General features: G+C 41.5%; 1 protein-coding gene across 1 annotated transcript; it reads right to left on the bottom strand.

Moving 5' to 3' along the window:
• Nucleotides 1–225: 225 nt before the first annotated feature.
• On the bottom strand, nucleotides 226–20,635 carry hfm1 (helicase for meiosis 1; the record flags this gene model as incomplete). The annotated part of the gene is made up of 39 exons (XM_080779033.1): nucleotides 226–375; nucleotides 506–663; nucleotides 1,280–1,388; nucleotides 1,583–1,664; nucleotides 2,094–2,411; nucleotides 2,838–2,939; nucleotides 3,031–3,149; nucleotides 3,314–3,393; nucleotides 3,644–3,774; nucleotides 3,960–4,037; nucleotides 4,339–4,551; nucleotides 4,648–4,751; nucleotides 5,081–5,238; nucleotides 5,560–5,643; nucleotides 5,798–5,883; nucleotides 6,261–6,395; nucleotides 6,548–6,645; nucleotides 7,006–7,053; nucleotides 7,160–7,266; nucleotides 7,402–7,493; nucleotides 8,671–8,751; nucleotides 8,909–8,956; nucleotides 9,433–9,566; nucleotides 9,676–9,770; nucleotides 10,469–10,614; nucleotides 11,235–11,336; nucleotides 11,780–11,823; nucleotides 12,005–12,093; nucleotides 12,180–12,380; nucleotides 12,554–12,709; nucleotides 13,113–13,190; nucleotides 13,274–13,425; nucleotides 14,016–14,148; nucleotides 14,284–14,354; nucleotides 14,471–14,512; nucleotides 14,914–15,251; nucleotides 15,564–15,810; nucleotides 16,461–16,582; nucleotides 20,568–20,635. The coding sequence occupies 39 exons, from the start codon at nucleotides 20,633–20,635 to the stop codon at nucleotides 309–311; spliced, it is 4,716 nt and encodes a 1,571-aa protein (XP_080635159.1). The 3' UTR covers nucleotides 226–308.
• Between the last annotated feature and the right edge of the window lie 57 nt (nucleotides 20,636–20,692).

Raw genomic sequence — 20,692 nt, 5'->3', positions numbered from 1 at the left:
AACACTGTAGTATGACAGAGCATAAATTTAGCACAACACGATCCTCATTACCTTTGAATATCAACTTTACTTCTATTAAAAACAGGTTTAGTTACACATTTAGAGAAAACCAATGAAAGCTCGTTAGTTTACATTCCGTTTCAAAATAAATAAACACATTTGAATATTTGCCTGTGTATATTGTACAACTATTCATACCGTATATTTATAAACAACACTGTTACACAAAAACACAGTGAACAAGAAACATGCTATATCATGACACATATCCACCATGTCAGAATCAGATAAGCAAGCTGCAAGCATGTCTAAAATATTCCATCAAATATCCCCAGAAAAGCCTCCTCTTCTTTGCTACTGCTGTCAGTGTGCAACCTGAAAAGACAGGCGGAATGCAAAAGCGTAATAACACATTAATATAAAATTGTATTCTTCTTTTAAAAATATAATATTCTGTAGCTTAAAATGTCAACATGGAATAAAGTACAATGGAAATGCCGTCTACCTGATTATGTCAGGTGAGCTCTGTGTGGTTTGGCCACTGTTTGAGAAGAAATCAAACCCTTTAGCCTGTGGGCAGTGTGGGGTCCTTCTTGTCACATTTTGCACCGGAAGTGATTCTGGTGCCTTGATTGTTAACTGTGGACTGAATATGCTCTGTGCCTGCACAACGAGACAAAATACATGTGACACAGACTTTCTAAGTGTAGTATATAATATATGTGCGCACATGCGCTCGCACACAAGGTTCAAGGTTCAAGTTTATTTAGTGTCCCCGAAGGGCAAATTGGGTTGCAGCATAGACAGTACATTAAACAATGAATGAAACAGTACAAACAAACAAACAAACAGTTCACATAGCGGATACCAGAGTACAAAGGTGCACACAACCATTAAAGTGCTGGCGTTAAAGTGCTATGCGATAGGTCATAAAAGTGCATGTGCATAGACATGGCACGAGATAATACAGTAAAAAGTGAAAGTGCTCATCATAAGGTTATATCCTCGATCTACCCACAGCAGCATTCAGTGTGTGAATAGAGATCGGGACAAAGGAATGTTTGTGCCTGTTTTTTGTGGCGCAGGGGGCTCGCAAGCGAAGCACACACACAGTCACACACACACACACACACACACACACACACACACACACACACACACACACACACACACACACACACACACACACACACACACACACACACACACACACACACACACACACACACACACACACACACACACACACACACACACACACACACACACACACACACACCTTGGTATCCAGCTGGTCCCAAGGACGAGTCAGTCTTTTCTGTGGTCTGATTGTAAGGGAGGGGGTTCCTGATCCTCTGATTGCAGGAGTGACAGATGGTGAGATTAACCTAAAACAATTATAAATCTCATGACATCAAAACCAAAAGTATTGAAATCCCACTTGCTTTGACCTGCTTGAGGGTCTAAGTACAGTAGAAGTGTTGGCAATTCCTGAAAAGATATCTTAAATGTAATTTGACGGCTTATAATATCACATTATTTTAGTATAATTACTATTAAGCATATGATTTGCTGGAGATACCTGAGTGGTGTGTTAGCTGTGTTCAAGCGTGGTTCAGCCTGTGCAAGACTGGTGGGTAGTGGTGCTGATGTGGTGGCACCGTCTGCACATATGAGATAAGTAGGTTCAGTTGTTGTTAAGAAGTGCATAACAATATTGTAGGCATAGATCAACAGTTCATACACAAAACTAAACAACATGTGTGTGTGACCGACAGATATAAAAGTATAGATAGTTCATAAGCAATTCCATGTTTACAGCCACATACTTTGCTAGGGGGCACAATTATGATAATCGCTACAACCAACATCATATTGAAAAAATGGAAGCTCCAATGGACTTCCCTCTTCCATGTTTGACACAGAACAAGCACAGCATTGCTACTGTATGAATGTAAGTATATTTCTATGGTGTGGCCAGTTATAATAACTGGCCAATGTGGCCAGTATTGTGTCTTGAAATCCAATACAATGTGTCTAGTCAAAATAAATTGAATCTTCATTCCTTTAATGATATTCAAAATGCTATGTACCTTTTTGAACATTGTAACCCACAGCTTGCTGGACCTGTGTTTTAGCTTCATGGGTACAAATGGACAGAGACGTCTTGCTGGCATGCTCCAAACACTCATCGTCAAAGTCATCCCAGTCATCCCAGTCACTTCCCAGGTCAAAGTTAACGCTGGGCGATTGTAGGGAAGAGGCATAACCACTTTCCACATTCTGGTTGGACACTGTGCTGCCAGAGCTCTTTGAGGAAGCTGGGTAGGTTCTATTATTCTGGTTTACAACAGGGTTCAGGTCCCGACAGTCACCAAATCTGGTACCTGGTCTCCTCCACACTGAGGAGCCTGAAAACAGAAGCATCCACTGTTAGTCCACTGGCTTTTCACTACCAGTGAAAAGAGGCACAGTGGGTCACACGTTATGGCACTACAAATATCGAACCTATGGTAATCAATAATGGCTGATTAGATGTCCAATGTCTTGCCTAAAATGTTAACAGAATTATATGTTTTTGTTGAACTGAAAACAGTGACATCATTTAGAAAGACAAGCGTGGTCCATTACACTCTCCAACGCCGATTTCTGGAGTGACATACTGCATATACAGTACCAGCGCGGCAAACATTTTTCTGCGAAGGCGATTTGGTCTGCATACGAGTAAATGCTCTTAACACACATAGAGAATGTATTGACATTATGTATAATTTAACAATAGGATGCAGATTAAGTGTGAGCCTTAAAAAACAGTGAGCCATGAGGATCCGACATACTTTGGAAATGAACAGGAGGTGCAGCAGAGGTTTGCGCAGGCGGTGGAGCAGCCCCACTCTGTTCTACCATCTCGCACATGTTGTCCAGGTAGTCAATATCGTCTCAAAAAGAAACAGAGAGGAGGAGAACGTAAGAGAGGTGGACATGAGACATACGCATATTTAAACAGTGAAAATAATTTGAAATCTCTACCATAGCTATACTCATCCTCCAGATAAGCGCTGTCTTGTGGCATTATAGAGTCCTCATCAGTCAGATCCACAGTCGCAATTTGACTAGTCACTGAAGGTTCATAGCGACTTCCCCCATACCTTAAAGTAAAATGCAAAAAAAGGCACAAATGTAAGTGAACCCCATCATCAGTGATGGTATTTATTCTCTGATATCTATTATTTCTCTCTCTCTTTTTGGTGAATGTGGACATATTCTGCTGTTTGAGATTCAGCATTGACTAAAACGCTGGAAATGTGTTTACCTGGAGAGAGATGGTAATATCTCCTTAGGTTTGTAGGAAAACTGTTGCAGATTGCCCCCGGCCTCCACGCTCATCTTCAACTAGAGAAATAAAACAGAGCGTCAAAGCACAGTCCAAGCACACTGATTTCAGCAATAAAGAAAGGTAGTCAAGTAACGTGGCTCTGTGGTTAAGATCACAATGGAGTTCCAAACATTGTCATGGATCAAATCTAAAAGAACTAATACTTTTTTCACTCCTTCAAAAGTCAATTGAGAGCAATGGTCCACCTTGAGAGCAAATGGTGACGCCTATTTAAATTATGTGATGTCTGCCTGTATTTCCCAGCACCTTGAGTCGTTTGACAGGTGTTTCAGTCAGTGTGTCACTTCTATTCTTTAGGTCTCTGAGGTAGGAAGAGAAGCTGTAGTCCTGGTTCGCTGTTTTCTCCGTTTTCTGTAACACTGTTACTCCTACTTTACCTTAGAAACACAGGAAAGACAACTGGTTTAATCATGTGAGACAAGGTCAAGTTTACACTCACACACACACACACACACACACACACACACACACACACACACACACACACACACACACACACACACACACACACACACACACACACACACACACACACGTATGTATGGTGTGTGAATATACTCACAGCAGTCATGGGCACACTGGTCCTTATTCTTGCAGAAATGATTGCACTGTCTCTTAACGGCATTTGTCTGTGCAGGGTCTGCATATCAAGAGAAAAAACAACAACTACTGTACTGTAAGATATATCACACTATAAATCCACTATTATATTAGTCAACAAAACATATACATTATTATTCGTATAAGAAACTTGGTGAGAATGTTCAGTAGGCTCAGGCTACCCATAAAAAGATGATTAACGTTTGGGTAAAGCTCAAACGTTTACGGCCACAATGAAGTTCCAAGCTCAAAATGACATGAATGGTCATATCTTGGTGCGGGCCCTCCGGGCAGGGTTTGTATGTACCTCTTGGTGTATGGGTTTGTAATGCATACTTTACCTTGTTCTGTAGCTGACGTAGCTTTAGCCTGTGCTGTAGGCTGAGGCGTCAGTGCGGTGGGATTGGCTCTCTGTCCAGTGGTTTGTGTTCTCTGATTACCAGGAATACGCTGCATCTTCCACTGAGTGTGGTGTGGAGGGTCACTGGGTTCAGCCCCAAACCTCTTGGCCCCAGAGTAGAATGCGCTGAACATCTGCTGGATGTCCAGACCCACTACCGGAGTAGAAATTAAATGTGAAAATTCTGTTCACGAAAACACTACAACGGTCAAAGCTAAAGTGAGACATTTGCTGTGCTTCGCAGGCTGACCATATTCTGAACTGATCAGGTTGACACTGATTTCCTCTCCCTTGGAGGCCTTCAACACTTCAATCTTCTTTGACCAGCTGCCAGACTTCAGCAACACCAAGTCCCTGGGGGGAAATTAAACAATGAGTGCATATGACAAAATACTATGTCGTAATTTGCCTCGCCCTAAACAATACAGCTCAGACTGTGCGTGTGAAGTAAAAGTGGTTTTGACATGGCTGTGTGTGTGTGTGTGTGTGTGTGTGTGTGTGTGTGTGTGTGTGTGTGTGTGTGTGTGTGTGTGTGCACGCACGCGCATGCGTGCATTTGGGGGTGCATTTGTGCGTGTGAGGGGACAGAGAGAATGAGAGAGAGAATAAGAGAGATAATAAGAGTTTTAAAAGCATTAGATTCAGTTAGTGTAGATAGCAGTTGTGTAATTGTATTTCCTCACGTGAGTTTCTGTAGGAATACGACATTATTGTCTGAGTCTCCTATGATAAGAGTGGCGTAGTGGTAGTCTGGAGCTGTTCTCTTGGACAGCAGATGCTGCTGGTTCTTCAGGTTAATCGTCACCACAATCTCTGCTGTGGCAGAGTTGTACCTCGGCAGCTAGGGAATAAAACAAGAGGAGATACTAGTCTCATAACCACACGGTTTTGTATAGCTAACATTCAGTTATTTTGTTACGTTTGATAGCATTTTAACATACAGACAAAATGTAAACAAACATACGACAACCGTGACCTCTAAACTATAGCCAATAATAGCAAAATGGTCTGTGTTTATGTACGATATAGTATGGGCCAAGCTGTGAGTAGACAATGACCTGCATGTATTTAGACTGGTATAGTCCATAATCCAAGCAATAATATGATCCACAAACAGATGTTAAACTTGCTCTTTTTTGTTAGATTGTGTAACCCTTTTTACCTGCTCCAAAGTAACTTCATACTTGGGGAGGTGTAAGACAGAATCTTTAATTTGATTTCCAAATGGCGGGTGTCTGTTGACAATCTGGAAAAAACACAAGTGGACAACTGTAAAAGCATGTCTGTGTGTGTGTGTGTGTGTGTGTGTGTGTGTGTGTGTGTGTGTGTGTGTGTGTGTGTGTGTGTGTGTGTGTGTGACTCAACACTCAACACCATTTTTAACTCTTGTGCCAACTGACCAGCTCTAACTCCCTGGGGTTGGTCTGTTCTATTTTGTTGAAAGTGGTGAGTCCAGCATTCACCATAGCAGTCGATAGGGTTAGGCCTGGAACACATAGTGGTTGTTATGCACATATTTGAATAGTTTATGTCTACAAAAATGCAAGCATACTGTACAATATATGTATCTATATGGATATAGACAGTATTAATGCAATTGGATTTTGAGTCAGTCAGTTACATATGTGTCTGATTAATCAACCACATTGTTGCATTCACACAAGATGGCGACAGTGACAGATAACACATGGCCTGGAATACATGGTGGTTATTACGCACGCACGCAGGCACGCACGCAAACAAGACACACACACACACGCACGCGCGCGCGCATACACACGATTTCCCCCAGCATAGTTTCCTGATTGAGTTTTTAATATATATTTTTGTTACATTCATGTACTGATATAATCATTGCCCCACCTATTTTCTCCAGTTGTTTAGAGACATAGGGTGAGTTCTCCCATAGTTTGGCTCTGAAGCACTTGGCCAGGAGCAACGAGTTGAGTAGAGCTGTGAAACCTGCCTTTGACCGCTGGTTGAGAAACTCTGACAAGCCTGGTGACATGTAAAATCTAATCGTTACCAAACAATATATACAATGATATTCCAGAACCAGTGACTTGGCAAGTAATGATGTAACCAATGCAGAAGTGGAAATACTGTAAAACAAAAATTTGAGGAAATTGTGAATTATTTTTTGTACATACACTTGCTGATGCGCACTCCATTCCTGAATATTTTTGCACTGTCCTGCGTGAGGCCGAATTCTTGGATTGGGATGGAGCCCAGCTGAGCCTGAATCAAACTGTATACAAGTACAGTGCTTTCACAACACACACACACTCGCATATATGGTATGTATACAGTATATTCAAATTATAAACTCTGACATCCATTTCCTACTGGGGCCATGCCTACATTCCCTCAGGTCTATGTTCCCTTGGTTTAGGGTTAGGCTTGCGGTTAGGGGTTAGGGTCAGGACTGGGGGTGTTGTTGTTAGTCTTGAGGTAATCTCTCTCCCTTTCTTACGAATAAAGTGTTCCCAGATTGGTCTTGAGGGAACATAGGGCTGAGAGAACATACGTTCTCCCAGCCCTATGTTCCCTCGCTAGGGCACAGCTCAGGAATGTACTGAATTAAAGCATACCGTAAATCTATACCTACCAGTTAACTTTCATATCATTGCTCTTTATCTTCCCCTCCATAGGATACCTGGGGAAAGATGTATGACATTTATTTCATTGCCAGATCCAACAAAAAACAAATGATCTAATCTCGCTCCAAGGAACTTTAAACATGCTGGTTATTATTTTCTGACCTAATGGTGATCCTGTTCTTATCCTTGTTCAGTGTGTTCAGGGTTCTCTTCTCATTCACCCTCAGCTGAACATCGCTGAACTCTTTGCCCTTCACCACCAGCCCAATCTGTTACACAGAGCCATTGATTTTCTAAACAATCTGGCGTATATGTGCTGCCTGCACTTTCACGGACAGTTCCATGTAAACATGGCCGTTCCAAATATTATACAAAGAATGCTGTGTTTCATCAGGGGAGCCTACCATCTCAGCTAGAGTCTCGGTGCCGACTACGTTGCTGAATTGTTTCATGGTGTCAAAGGCAACAAAATACCTGGCCATCAGCCTGCCTGCCTCTGGAAGATAAATACTGTCATTTAGACCTGAGGACGATTCTAAAAAAATGGCTTTTAAATCCTAACTGTTTTCTGAAATACCTATGTTTCTGTATCAGTGGTGCTCAATATTTCATGTCAAGGACCCCTTGAATTATATGTATTTGGCCGCCAAGCGCCAACCCCCGTCTGCCCCCCCCACCCAGAAGCAAAGATTCAGGTTAAAAACTTTCACTCTGAAAGAATATATATTCAATGATTTGAGGCACATTTTCACGAATTTTCAAAAATAGCAGACCTACAAGCTCATAGCACTGCACTCGGTGCCGCGCTATGAGCTTGTAGATCATTTATTTTTCAATAAGGTATAAGGTATAACATAATCCTTAAAACATCAAAAGGGGTTCCCGCCCAGAATGGGTTAAAAGACAATGTTAACAAACCACATATTTTTCTGCATAATGGCAGATAATATGCCAATGTGTTTGGCATTATTGAGTTTACAGTTAACTCTTAATCTTGTGCTACTTTTTAAATCTGTGACATCAAATATTGTAACTTTCTTTACTTGATTCTAAATAAAAGACCGGCTTACTCGGTGAGTCGGTAACGATGCAAGTCAGGAATGATGCAAGTTGGAAATGCATGCCCCACCCAGTTATACAATACCGGTTGTACCCGACTGTCTGTCTGTTTCCCTTTCTGTATCTGTCTGTCTGTGTGCCTTTTATGCCCATATGGAGTTCTGTGTCAGCCTTGCTCAAAATTAACATGGAGTCTCCACAACGTGGTGCCGGACGCCATGAGGGCCATGCGGCAGACCAAGTCACTACTATGACTCAGCCATAACCATATAAGGAGTTCCCAATGCAGCTACGCCCAAATATGAAGTGTGTTGTCTCACCTCAATGTGTCGTCATGCAAATCAGCTAGCTCCATAGTGGCTACAAAAGGGAGCATGCCCATATATGGGCATAAACTAAAGACATCAGCGATCAGGCTCAAACAAAGTAAATCTTAATAAACACAACACACACAAACCAAACATTAAATCACTGACTTAAAGCTGGAAGTATAAGGCCATGGTGAAAACTGGTACTTAAATGTGGGACAATACCTGTGCTGTGTAAGGATATGCATATTTTCATTCATAGCATCATTTACGTATGTTCATGATCAAACCTTCAGGATTCTCTACCTGTAGGTTTAATATTGATGTCCTCGTCCATGGTAATTAGACCAATGGAAGACAGGGAGTTGAGGTCCTTCAGACACAGCTCTGTGGGACAGGGACTGTACTTTAGTTTATGTTGCAATTATTAGGTCGTCTGCACTGACTCAGCACAAATAGCCTCTGGTGTAAAACCTTTTACAGCAGCCCAAGAAACTAATCTATAACCCTATTAAAAACATGGAGTGTAACAGACGTATCCCACCTTGTAATTTGGCCTCGATTCCATATCTATCGAGATCTGTGGAGAAACCTATTGGGAACACAACAATAAGAATGCTCGTATTAAGTGAAATGGCCAATTACAATTCTGTAAATAACCACAACTGCAACCTAATTCAGTGATGTAAATAGGTTTTAAATGTAATGAGTCCCCGGGATGCAGGGGTGGTCTTTTAGATGAGTCCCAGGGACATTTTATGAGTCTCACTTCAACGACATTAGGAGTTATATTTTGCCATTATTTTTTACAAATTGCAGCATTTAACTCCCATTTCATTTTATATGGTTATAATGTGGTTATATTCGTGTAGAAAACAGAATAAATGATTACCGGTATTATTACTAAAGCTAGCAAAATAAACTAGAATAAAAAAACAGTACAGTAGTACAGTAGTGCATCCCGTGGATGCAGAGGTCGTTGTTTTATTGCGTCCCTTAACTATGAACTGCGTTTTGGGCACCCTATTTTAATCTCTGCTAATTGTAATGCAGGTTGTTTTCTCTGACCGTAGTGTTTGGGGTTCTTGAGGGCTCTTATGTAGAGAAAGGTTGAGCGTATCCAGTCCAAAGCCATGTTGACGTCACTAATGGTCTGGAGGACTATCTCAGCATTCAGGTGCTCTACCAGGTGACCATGTAAGCTGGGTGACAGAGGTATACTTTTGATATGGATATTCTTGGCTATATTTAGTATGTGTGTAAGTTTGAAAGCGACATATAGGAGAGCTGAAGAGTTTTGTTTTTTCGTACCTGCTTTCAATGATTTCCGCTCTATTCAGAAACGTCATGTACTTGTCCTTGGTCTGGAATTTGGTCATGATCACTGCGGTCGCTGATGTATCAAACTAGAAGTGCAAATCCAAAATTCTGAGCAACTTATTATACAATTCAGTTTACTAGTTGACATTAACAATGAATATAATAGCGCTTTTCCAAGTGCTCAAAGCACTTGTGACTTCACAATGGTTCATTCATTGGGAGGTGAAGCGGCGTCAGTCGCGACTCGCCAGCGTCCTCACATTCACACACCAATGGTGGAAAGCTCACACCGACCAACTCATTGGAGAAAATGTAGGGTTCAGTGTCTTGCCCAAGGACACTTCGACATGTGGACAGGAGGAGCCGGGATTCGAACTGCCGACACCAACTTTCATTCATTACACATTTTATATGAAAATCAACTTGCAGGGACTTTAAACTAGCTTGAGATACAAAATAGAACATACTTTAAGTATCATTGTCTGGTTATTTTTTATCAAAGCTACCTCACCAATGCGTTTTAAAGCATTTTAAAGTGGACAAAGGTTGACTTACAAATGAAACATCTTTGATTTACAGACATTAACAGTGAAACAATGTTTTTAGCCGACCAAACGACTAAATTGTTCAGGTAAGTTTGGTAATGTTTGAATAACTTTGGATAAAATAAAGCCATTACGCTGTGAATAGTTAATATGGCGTGGTACATTACACAAGTCACCAGTTGAAGTCAATATCGTCCGTTCTGTCAAATCAAATGTCGCCACTATATGGCACCACCTGCCTGTGGTCTCCCAGCTCTTCCGATCATCTGCAGCATGTCAGCCTCGCTGTACTCCACACAGGAGCCTGCCATGTAGTGCATGGTAGACTTTATCACCACCAGGTGGGCTGGCATGTTCACCCCCATAGCCAGAGTACTAGTGGTGACTGAGATATAGAGAGAGAGAGAGAGAAAAAAGACCAGAAATGTACTAGCTGGTGACTCTACTGACCATTGGTACAAATGAGAGCATTACATTCGCCCTCGGTGTATGGTTCTGTCCCATACAGAAACATTTTATGTATTTGAATACATACAAAAGCAGGCCAATGACAACATGACCGTAGCTTGCATCAGAGCCTTAGATATAGACAGAGTTACGCAAACTGCGTTCACTTCATGGGGCCAATGGCGGCTCTTCTACATAGACTTCAATTGAGCATGGGGACAACCAACTGGGCCAAGTCCTGGGCCGGAAGTAGGCAGAAATGCATTGGACTCAGGCAACAGCCCAGCTTTAATGATCTTAAATCCCTTTATTTGAGATAGTTTTGTAGTAATAGTACAACATAAACATTAAAGCTTGTCTCAGTTCAGGCTGCATGAACAGCGCTCGGGCGCTCGGTTTCTGCCCCCTCTATATCGTAACTCTTCTATTAGATGGCTCTGGCTTGCATAATAACCTACTCCTTTTCTGCTACTGTAGTAGTACTAGTAGTATGAATGCAGGAAATCTTTATCATATAAATTATCATATAATGTTCAGCAAACAATTAACAGATCTCACAGAGGACAGGAAGGTCTCCATGGGTAAAGGCTGCTTCCACTACCTTCCTGTCAGAAACATCAACCCCTGCATGATGGTAGCCAACACCAAACGTGACCAGGTCTGGAAAGTACACGCATACACGCACGCGCACACACGCACACGCACACACACACACACACACACACACACACACACACACACACACACACACACACACACACACACACAGCCCTCTCATACAGTAAAAAAACGTTAAGTTGTAATCACACTTGGCAGAGCATTTCAATTCTGAGCTGGGGCTGCGGCACAAATGGCTGCAACTGTTAATATGTCTATAGGTCTCCCAGAGTATTTATAAAGCATTCACATTAGAGGAGGATGAGGCTGACAGGTCACTGCGTGCAGCGAGCAAACTGAAACCGTGAGAGCCAACCCAAGCCAAACCCAAAGCCAACCCTAGGAGGGGAAGCACCACCTATAGACAGTAGACACTGCGTTTAGAAGTGTGACAGCTAATTTATTCTCAGCAGCTCAGGTAAGTTTATTTAATCAAAAAATCATACCTTTCAATTTTGAATCCAAGATAGAGTTTGCATATTTCATCAGCCTGCAAATGATTATAAATTAGACACACAGAAATATTTCAATGAATAGTATTCATATACAGTATAGGCCTATGTGTGTGTGTGTGTGTGTGTGTGTGTGTGTGTGTGTGTGTGTGTGTGTGTGTGTGTGTGTGTGTGTGTGTGTGTGTGTGTGTGTGTGTGTCTCGAGATGATTTGACCTACCTTTGTTTGTGCTCAATGCTCATAATGAACCTAGCATCCTTGGCCAGAACAGCAGCTGACTGCTGGACACCTTTCCTCGTGGAGCAAAACTATACCAGAGCACAGATATAATCATGAGACTTGGTAATCCAATCTAGCAACATTTTTCTAAACGCTTAGCTGTGTTGCCACCTACCACTAATGTAGGCTTCTGGTCAGAATAGGTCTGTATGATATTAGCCATCTTGTAGTTGAGTGACAGGTCAAACTTGAACTCTGTCTGGTTTGGGCCGCATGGGAATCCAAGCACCACCTTCCTCAGTTGCACTGGACGGTGGCTCTCGTCCATCTCTAGATAGGTGGCTGGGCCGTTTTCATCACATAGCCAATCTGCTATCTGGCACAGACAAACGATTCCAACATCACGTTACATTTTTATACAGATGACATATATAAAATGCTGTTAATGATTTCAGACAGACACTCCTGATAGTCATTCAAGCAACGTCAGGGCATAAACATGCGTGCAATATTATTTATAATGCTCTTTAACACTTCCCAGCCACGTACATCAGCTATGTTGGGTACGGTGGCTGACACAGCCACAAACCTCATGGAGAGGTTTTCCTGTGGCTTTGTTGCTGTCCGATAAGTGTGCACCGCCTTCATTCGGCTCACCACCACTTCCAGAGTGGCCCCACGAGACGTGTCCTTTACCACATGCACCTGGTAAAAGGTCAATTCAGTTGCCAAAAGTAGTGCAGCAGTTAGAAACATGGGGTAGGAAAAGAAGAAAAGGGGAGATACCGCTAAATGCACCAAGGCACACCAAGGACACAACAAGGAGGATCTGAAAACAGGAGGTGGCTACTAGTACTAGACTAGACACAGCTTTTTGTTCATACTTTATTTTTTATGCAGTTTGAATACATACCAGCTGGGAGATAAAATTAGATGCTGGCATTTCTACATGTTGAATAAAATGTAACACTTTCTCTAATACAGCCTGGATATATGAGCAGTATTAGAACACCCTATTTAGACAGAAATTCCACCACATAAACGATACCAAACATAGGTAATAAACCTATATAAGTTAATTGATAGAATATCTGCGAAACTATCTGACCTCATCAATGAGGAAGAGGCTGACAAGTTGCAACAGACAATTGTCCTTCCATTTCCTTGTCATGCTGTCCCATTTTTCCTGATAGCAAAAGAAAAACAGATTAGGAATTTACATCAATTACCCCCCCGCCCACACTTGATAATGTGTGTTGTGTCACTCACAGGTGTGGTCGTGATGATGTGGGCATCCTGAATCTCAAAGAAGTCGTCAATCTCGGTGTCTCCAGTCAGCTCCTTGCAGCTTAGCCCCAGAGGACCAAATTTCTCCTTCCAATTCTCAAAGCGCTGACTACACAAAGCTTTGATCGGGGCCACTGGCCAACACAGAAAGGAGCATCCTTTTATTAGGGCTGGGACTCGATCTACCGTAATTAATTTGAAACAATGTAATTAATTAATCAAAATTAATCGCATTTTAATTGCATATCAATATTTGCCCTGAGAAGCTTTTTTTAGTCAATTAAAACAGATTTTGGTAAGGTTCAAAAACTTTTTTTGCAGAACAAAAATCGCGTTATTGTTTCGGTAATTATTTAATCTCAATTAATCAGTTAAAGTCCCAGCCCTACTTTTTATATATGTGCATTATCTCACAAATACACAAACGTAGAATAATGCCTTATGCCTAATAATGCCGTTTGACTGAGAATTTAAATTAACATTGATTTTACAATATAAATTGGGGTCTTAGAGATAGAAATGCCATTAAATGGGGGGTCCGTAGCCTGTTGCATGTCAAACTGGAGGTCCTTGAAATTAAAAATCACTGCCAGAGCTGTAAAGATCTTCTCTTATGGGAATATTTGGCATATATTTTCCAATGGGGGGTCCGCAGGCTAATGAGTGTCACTGTGGGGGTCCTTCACATGAAAAGGTTTGGGTACCACTGCCATAATGCACTCACTGTACACGACTTTGACATTTGTCCAGGGCTCTGAGGTCTCCATCAGCAGGCGGATGATGGCCAGCTCAAACAGCACTGTCTTACCAGAGCCAGTGGGGGCGCAGCATACAAAGTTCTTAGCTGTGTAAAGAACCTGCAAATAATAGAGAACAAACCAATTCATGTGTGTTATATGTGCTGCTATATAGTATCACAAATGCCTTTAAATTATGTGGAGTGATAATTTGAGGAGTCAAAGACATGGAGGAAGCTTACAGTATACACTTACATCATCCAATGCTTTTGACTGAACATAGTTGAAAAAGGGGAACTCTTTGAAAATTGATCTAAAATTAGCTGCTGTTTTATTCTGATTAAGGAAATCCAAGGTAAAGTTACATTCCACACATTCCAGCATAGCAAGTCACTTCATCTTTCATCTTTAATTTAGTTGACGCACAGGACCGCAAGGATACGAATCTCAGAGACTGGTCGTAGTACACCAGACTCAGAAGAACCTAAAAACCAAAACAAAGATCATATTGTTTTCAGTCAATACCTTTTTCTTTGTTTTCTACTACATCCACTGACAAGCTAAAACTAGTTGATCATGTAGAAGAGGTTTGGAATTGCCTGCCACCTAGTGGCCGCTATGTATAATGAAGTGGTCAGTGGGGAGAGCTCACCTTGTTTCACCTCATTATAATCTAACACAATATGGCCGCTAGGTTGGTACAGACATGGTACATAAAGACATTTATTAACTACAATAATGGTAAGTGGTAGCATAAACATATAGGCATATTTTTTTAACCTTAGCAGCCATACCAGAGTTATATAGATCAAATACATGTGGAACATTGAATGAAAGTATGACATTCTGCACAGAACTCATGGGTCTGTGTCTGTGTCAATGCACCTTCTATGTGAAGCGGCTGAGGCGTCATGGGCAGAACATGGGCTCTCTTTGTGCCCTTGTCCTGCGCCTCTGCGCGTGCTGCCTTCTGCGGGGGGCGGCCACTCACTGCAGATGAGCCCTGGTGGGGGAGGGGGAAGGGGGGACAGGGGGAGAAACGAGGAGCTGACTGGCTAGCCTTCCCTGGCGGTGGCTGGAAAGGAGGAGGCTCTGTCACCATGGTAACCGGACTGAGGAAAGTTTGAGGTCTGGACATTGCCCGACTGCTGCCACTGAGGTCGTCTGTGTTTGACAGGTCGCCCCCGCTGTTCAGCACCTGACCACTGGGGGGTTTAAACAAACTGTCACAGAGATAAGAATGGAGGGAAGAGAGATTGGAGAGAGACGGAGGAGAGAAAATGAAGAATTGAGGTCATGAAAGGTCGAGGCTTCTATAAGCAGGATAAACATTATGGCTTCTAAAATAGACTAAATGGCTTTTCAGGATCACACGTGACAACTCTCATGTTTTATCTTTGGGTGGAAAAAGCATCCTATCCTGCATGTCTCTTATTATACTGTGCCTGCAACTGAAATTACTGAATGTACAAAACACAACCAAAGGGATTCGGATTTAGCTACTGTACATTGTTTTCCTGGATAAAAATGCTTGCCTTCTCCGTAGAGGAGGTCTTTGGCTGAAGTCCAGGGTGAAATGTTTTCCCTTGACAGCCCCGTGACCAGAGTCCAGCGGGGTTTCATCTCCACCTCTGCCACACTGATTGGCATCCCGGGAGGAATCCATGAACCCTTCAACCACCCGAGGGCCACTACACCTGCCGTCCCTGGTTTCCTCTGTCACTTCCTCTGCATTGTTGAATCTCTGAGAACTGGTGACTTTGACGCTTGTGTCAACTGAGTCTGTCAAAGATGGCCACAATTGATCAGGCTTCTGGGAGAAATCTATATGAAGAAGATCATTACAGTTAAGTACTGTAGTCAGTACCAGTAATTGCACTACTGATATTTTGGTAGAGTTCAGGATTGTTGACTTTATTTACAATTGAAGGACCATTCCACTGTCAATACATGTCATTGTCTATTCACAGCTTCAGCCATACTCTATAAGTGTATATAGTACACATAAGCAGACACATTTATCTGTTAATGGCTTCATAATATATAGATTTGATTTGTTTGTTTACATTCCACAGTCATTAAAAAAAATCACTAAAGGGAAATAATCTATCCCTATTTTGGGCATGTCCTTTTAGACAAAAAACGTAGAAAAGGCATACTGTAGTACATGTAGAAAACTACAACATGACGTCACACCACGGTGATAAGCAACTCACCGCTCACCCAAACACTTTGTTTATGGAGTATGAATGAATAGGCCTTATTAAAGAATGAGCAAATTGATTTTCATACCATACTGAAAAGGAATCCAACTGAACAGTTGGATTCCTTCAGTTTGTTATAAGACTTGTGTATGCCAGATACGGAAATGTTTACTCAAGTCTATGCACCACACAACATACTGTACAAGGATGAGAAACCACACTACATACTGTACAAGGATGAGAAACTGAAACTCTCTGCCTCCTTAAGGATGTCCTGCGTGGCTGGGATCTGAGAGAAAGATGGAGGCATTTCCAACCGCCATGGATCAGCCTCTTGGCACATCGGCTTTCTGTAGAAATAGATATAGTGATTCAGACTCAGAGGAATAAATATGTGATTGTTCTATTCATGACTCTGGGTTGTACAATGTAACAAACAGCGTAATTCTGGAAAGGGTGTTATCACACCATAATATGGGTGTCATCATCATGGTAATATGCTACTCATGTCAGCTTCCCTATAAGCCTGCAGTAGGGGCCTACTAATTATCTAACAACACACCAAACTACGAATCCATGAACCCTTCAACCACCCGAGGGCCACTACACCTGCCGTCCCTGGTTTCCTCTGTCACTTCCTCTGCATTGTTGAATCTCTGAGAACTGGTGACTTTGACGCTTGTGTCAACTGAGTCTGTCAAAGATGGCCACAATTGATCAGGCTTCTGGGAGAAATCTATATGAAGAAGATCATTACAGTTAAGTACTGTAGTCAGTACCAGTAATTGCACTACTGATATTTTGGTAGAGTTCAGGATTGTTGACTTTATTTACAATTGAAGGACCATTCCACTGTCAATACATGTCATTGTCTATTCACAGCTTCAGCCATACTCTATAAGTGTATATAGTACACATAAGCAGACACATTTATCTGTTAATGGCTTCATAATATATAGATTTGATTTGTTTGTTTACATTCCACAGTCATTAAAAAAAATCACTAAAGGGAAATAATCTATCCCTATTTTGGGCATGTCCTTTTAGACAAAAAACGTAGAAAAGGCATACTGTAGTACATGTAGAAAACTACAACATGACGTCACACCACGGTGATAAGCAACTCACCGCTCACCCAAACACTTTGTTTATGGAGTATGAATGAATAGGCCTTATTAAAGAATGAGCAAATTGATTTTCATACCATACTGAAAAGGAATCCAACTGAACAGTTGGATTCCTTCAGTTTGTTATAAGACTTGTGTATGCCAGATACGGAAATGTTTACTCAAGTCTATGCACCACACAACATACTGTACAAGGATGAGAAACCACACTACATACTGTACAAGGATGAGAAACTGAAACTCTCTGCCTCCTTAAGGATGTCCTGCGTGGCTGGGATCTGAGAGAAAGATGGAGGCATTTCCAACCGCCATGGATCAGCCTCTTGGCACATCGGCTTTCTGTAGAAATAGATATAGTGATTCAGACTCAGAGGAATAAATATGTGATTGTTCTATTCATGACTCTGGGTTGTACAATGTAACAAACAGCGTAATTCTGGAAAGGGTGTTATCACACCATAATATGGGTGTCATCATCATGGTAATATGCTACTCATGTCAGCTTCCCTATAAGCCTGCAGTAGGGGCCTACTAATTATCTAACAACACACCAAACTACGAATCCATGAACCCTTCAACCACCCGAGGGCCACTACACCTGCCGTCCCTGGTTTCCTCTGTCACTTCCTCTGCATTGTTGAATCTCTGAGAACTGGTGACTTTGACGCTTGTGTCAACTGAGTCTGTCAAAGATGGCCACAATTGATCAGGCTTCTGGGAGAAATCTATATGAAGAAGATCATTACAGTTAAGTACTGTAGTCAGTACCAGTAATTGCACTACTGATATTTTGGTAGAGTTCAGGATTGTTGACTTTATTTACAATTGAAGGACCATTCCACTGTCAATACATGTCATTGTCTATTCACAGCTTCAGCCATACTCTATAAGTGTATATAGTACACATAAGCAGACACATTTATCTGTTAATGGCTTCATAATATATAGATTTGATTTGTTTGTTTACATTCCACAGTCATTAAAAAAAATCACTAAAGGGAAATAATCTATCCCTATTTTGGGCATGTCCTTTTAGACAAAAAACGTAGAAAAGGCATACTGTAGTACATGTAGAAAACTACAACATGACGTCACACCACGGTGATAAGCAACTCACCGCTCACCCAAACACTTTGTTTATGGAGTATGAATGAATAGGCCTTATTAAAGAATGAGCAAATTGATTTTCATACCATACTGAAAAGGAATCCAACTGAACAGTTGGATTCCTTCAGTTTGTTATAAGACTTGTGTATGCCAGATACGGAAATGTTTACTCAAGTCTATGCACCACACAACATACTGTACAAGGATGAGAAACCACACTACATACTGTACAAGGATGAGAAACTGAAACTCTCTGCCTCCTTAAGGATGTCCTGCGTGGCTGGGATCTGAGAGAAAGATGGAGGCATTTCCAACCGCCATGGATCAGCCTCTTGGCACATCGGCTTTCTGTAGAAATAGATATAGTGATTCAGACTCAGAGGAATAAATATGTGATTGTTCTATTCATGACTCTGGGTTGTACAATGTAACAAACAGCGTAATTCTGGAAAGGGTGTTATCACACCATAATATGGGTGTCATCATCATGGTAATATGCTACTCATGTCAGCTTCCCTATAAGCCTGCAGTAGGGGCCTACTAATTATCTAACAACACACCAAACTACGAATCCATGAACCCTTCAACCACCCGAGGGCCACTACACCTGCCGTCCCTGGTTTCCTCTGTCACTTCCTCTGCATTGTTGAATCTCTGAGAACTGGTGACTTTGACGCTTGTGTCAACTGAGTCTGTCAAAGATGGCCACAATTGATCAGGCTTCTGGGAGAAATCTATATGAAGAAGATCATTACAGTTAAGTACTGTAGTCAGTACCAGTAATTGCACTACTGATATTTTGGTAGAGTTCAGGATTGTTGACTTTATTTACAATTGAAGGACCATTCCACTGTCAATACATGTCATTGTCTATTCACAGCTTCAGCCATACTCTATAAGTGTATATAGTACACATAAGCAGACACATTTATCTGTTAATGGCTTCATAATATATAGATTTGATTTGTTTGTTTACATTCCACAGTCATTAAAAAAAATCACTAAAGGGAAATAATCTATCCCTATTTTGGGCATGTCCTTTTAGACAAAAAACGTAGAAAAGGCATACTGTAGTACATGTAGAAAACTACAACATGACGTCACACCACGGTGATAAGCAACTCACCGCTCACCCAAACACTTTGTTTATGGAGTATGAATGAATAGGCCTTATTAAAGAATGAGCAAATTGATTTTCATACCATACTGAAAAGGAATCCAACTGAACAGTTGGATTCCTTCAGTTTGTTATAAGACTTGTGTATGCCAGATACGGAAATGTTTACTCAAGTCTATGCACCACACAACATACTGTACAAGGATGAGAAACCACACTACATACTGTACAAGGATGAGAAACTGAAACTCTCTGCCTCCTTAAGGATGTCCTGCGTGGCTGGGATCTGAGAGAAAGATGGAGGCATTTCCAACCGCCATGGATCAGCCTCTTGGCACATCGGCTTTCTGTAGAAATAGATATAGTGATTCAGACTCAGAGGAATAAATATGTGATTGTTCTATTCATGACTCTGGGTTGTACAATGTAACAAACAGCGTAATTCTGGAAAGGGTGTTATCACACCATAATATGGGTGTCATCATCATGGTAATATGCTACTCATGTCAGCTTCCCTATAAGCCTGCAGTAGGGGCCTACTAATTATCTAACAACACACCAAACTACTAATTCTCTATTAACAACACACTAAACTCAACAGCTCATATTAAACCTAACTAAGGTTTAATATGAGTTGTTGAATTTGGTGTGTTGTTAGGGTGTTTGGGAGTTTCACCATGGATAGGATATGATGGATGTTTCCTTGTTATGCCCCCCCCCCCCCCCCCACACACACACACACACACACACACACACACACACACACACACACACACACACACACACACACACCAGGTCCAGGATGAAAACAAAATGTAGCCCCTTCCCCCTTACTAGTACTCTCAGACTGTCCCTAAAAATGCAGAGTCAATCAATGCCTTTAAAAAGCTGCTAAAAAAACATTTGTTTAGAAAACATTAGGCTAATATTGTTTCTTTCTATGTAGCCCTACTGTTATAGGTCTTGCTTGTGTGTTCTACTTACACTTTGTGGACAATGGGCCTCTCAAAGAAGAGGTTGTCCAAGGAAAAGGCGCCACCCTGGTCCACCATCTCACCGGATTAACTCAGCTGAAACCAGGAAAAAACAATAGCTAGAATATTAATGTA

Source organism: Protomyctophum bolini (assembly GCF_963924005.1).
Source record: "Protomyctophum bolini genome assembly, chromosome: 12".
NCBI lineage: Eukaryota > Metazoa > Chordata > Actinopteri > Myctophiformes > Myctophidae > Protomyctophum > Protomyctophum bolini.
The sequence above is the reverse complement of the archived record's forward strand: the minus strand, read 5'-3'. Positions and strand labels throughout refer to the sequence as shown.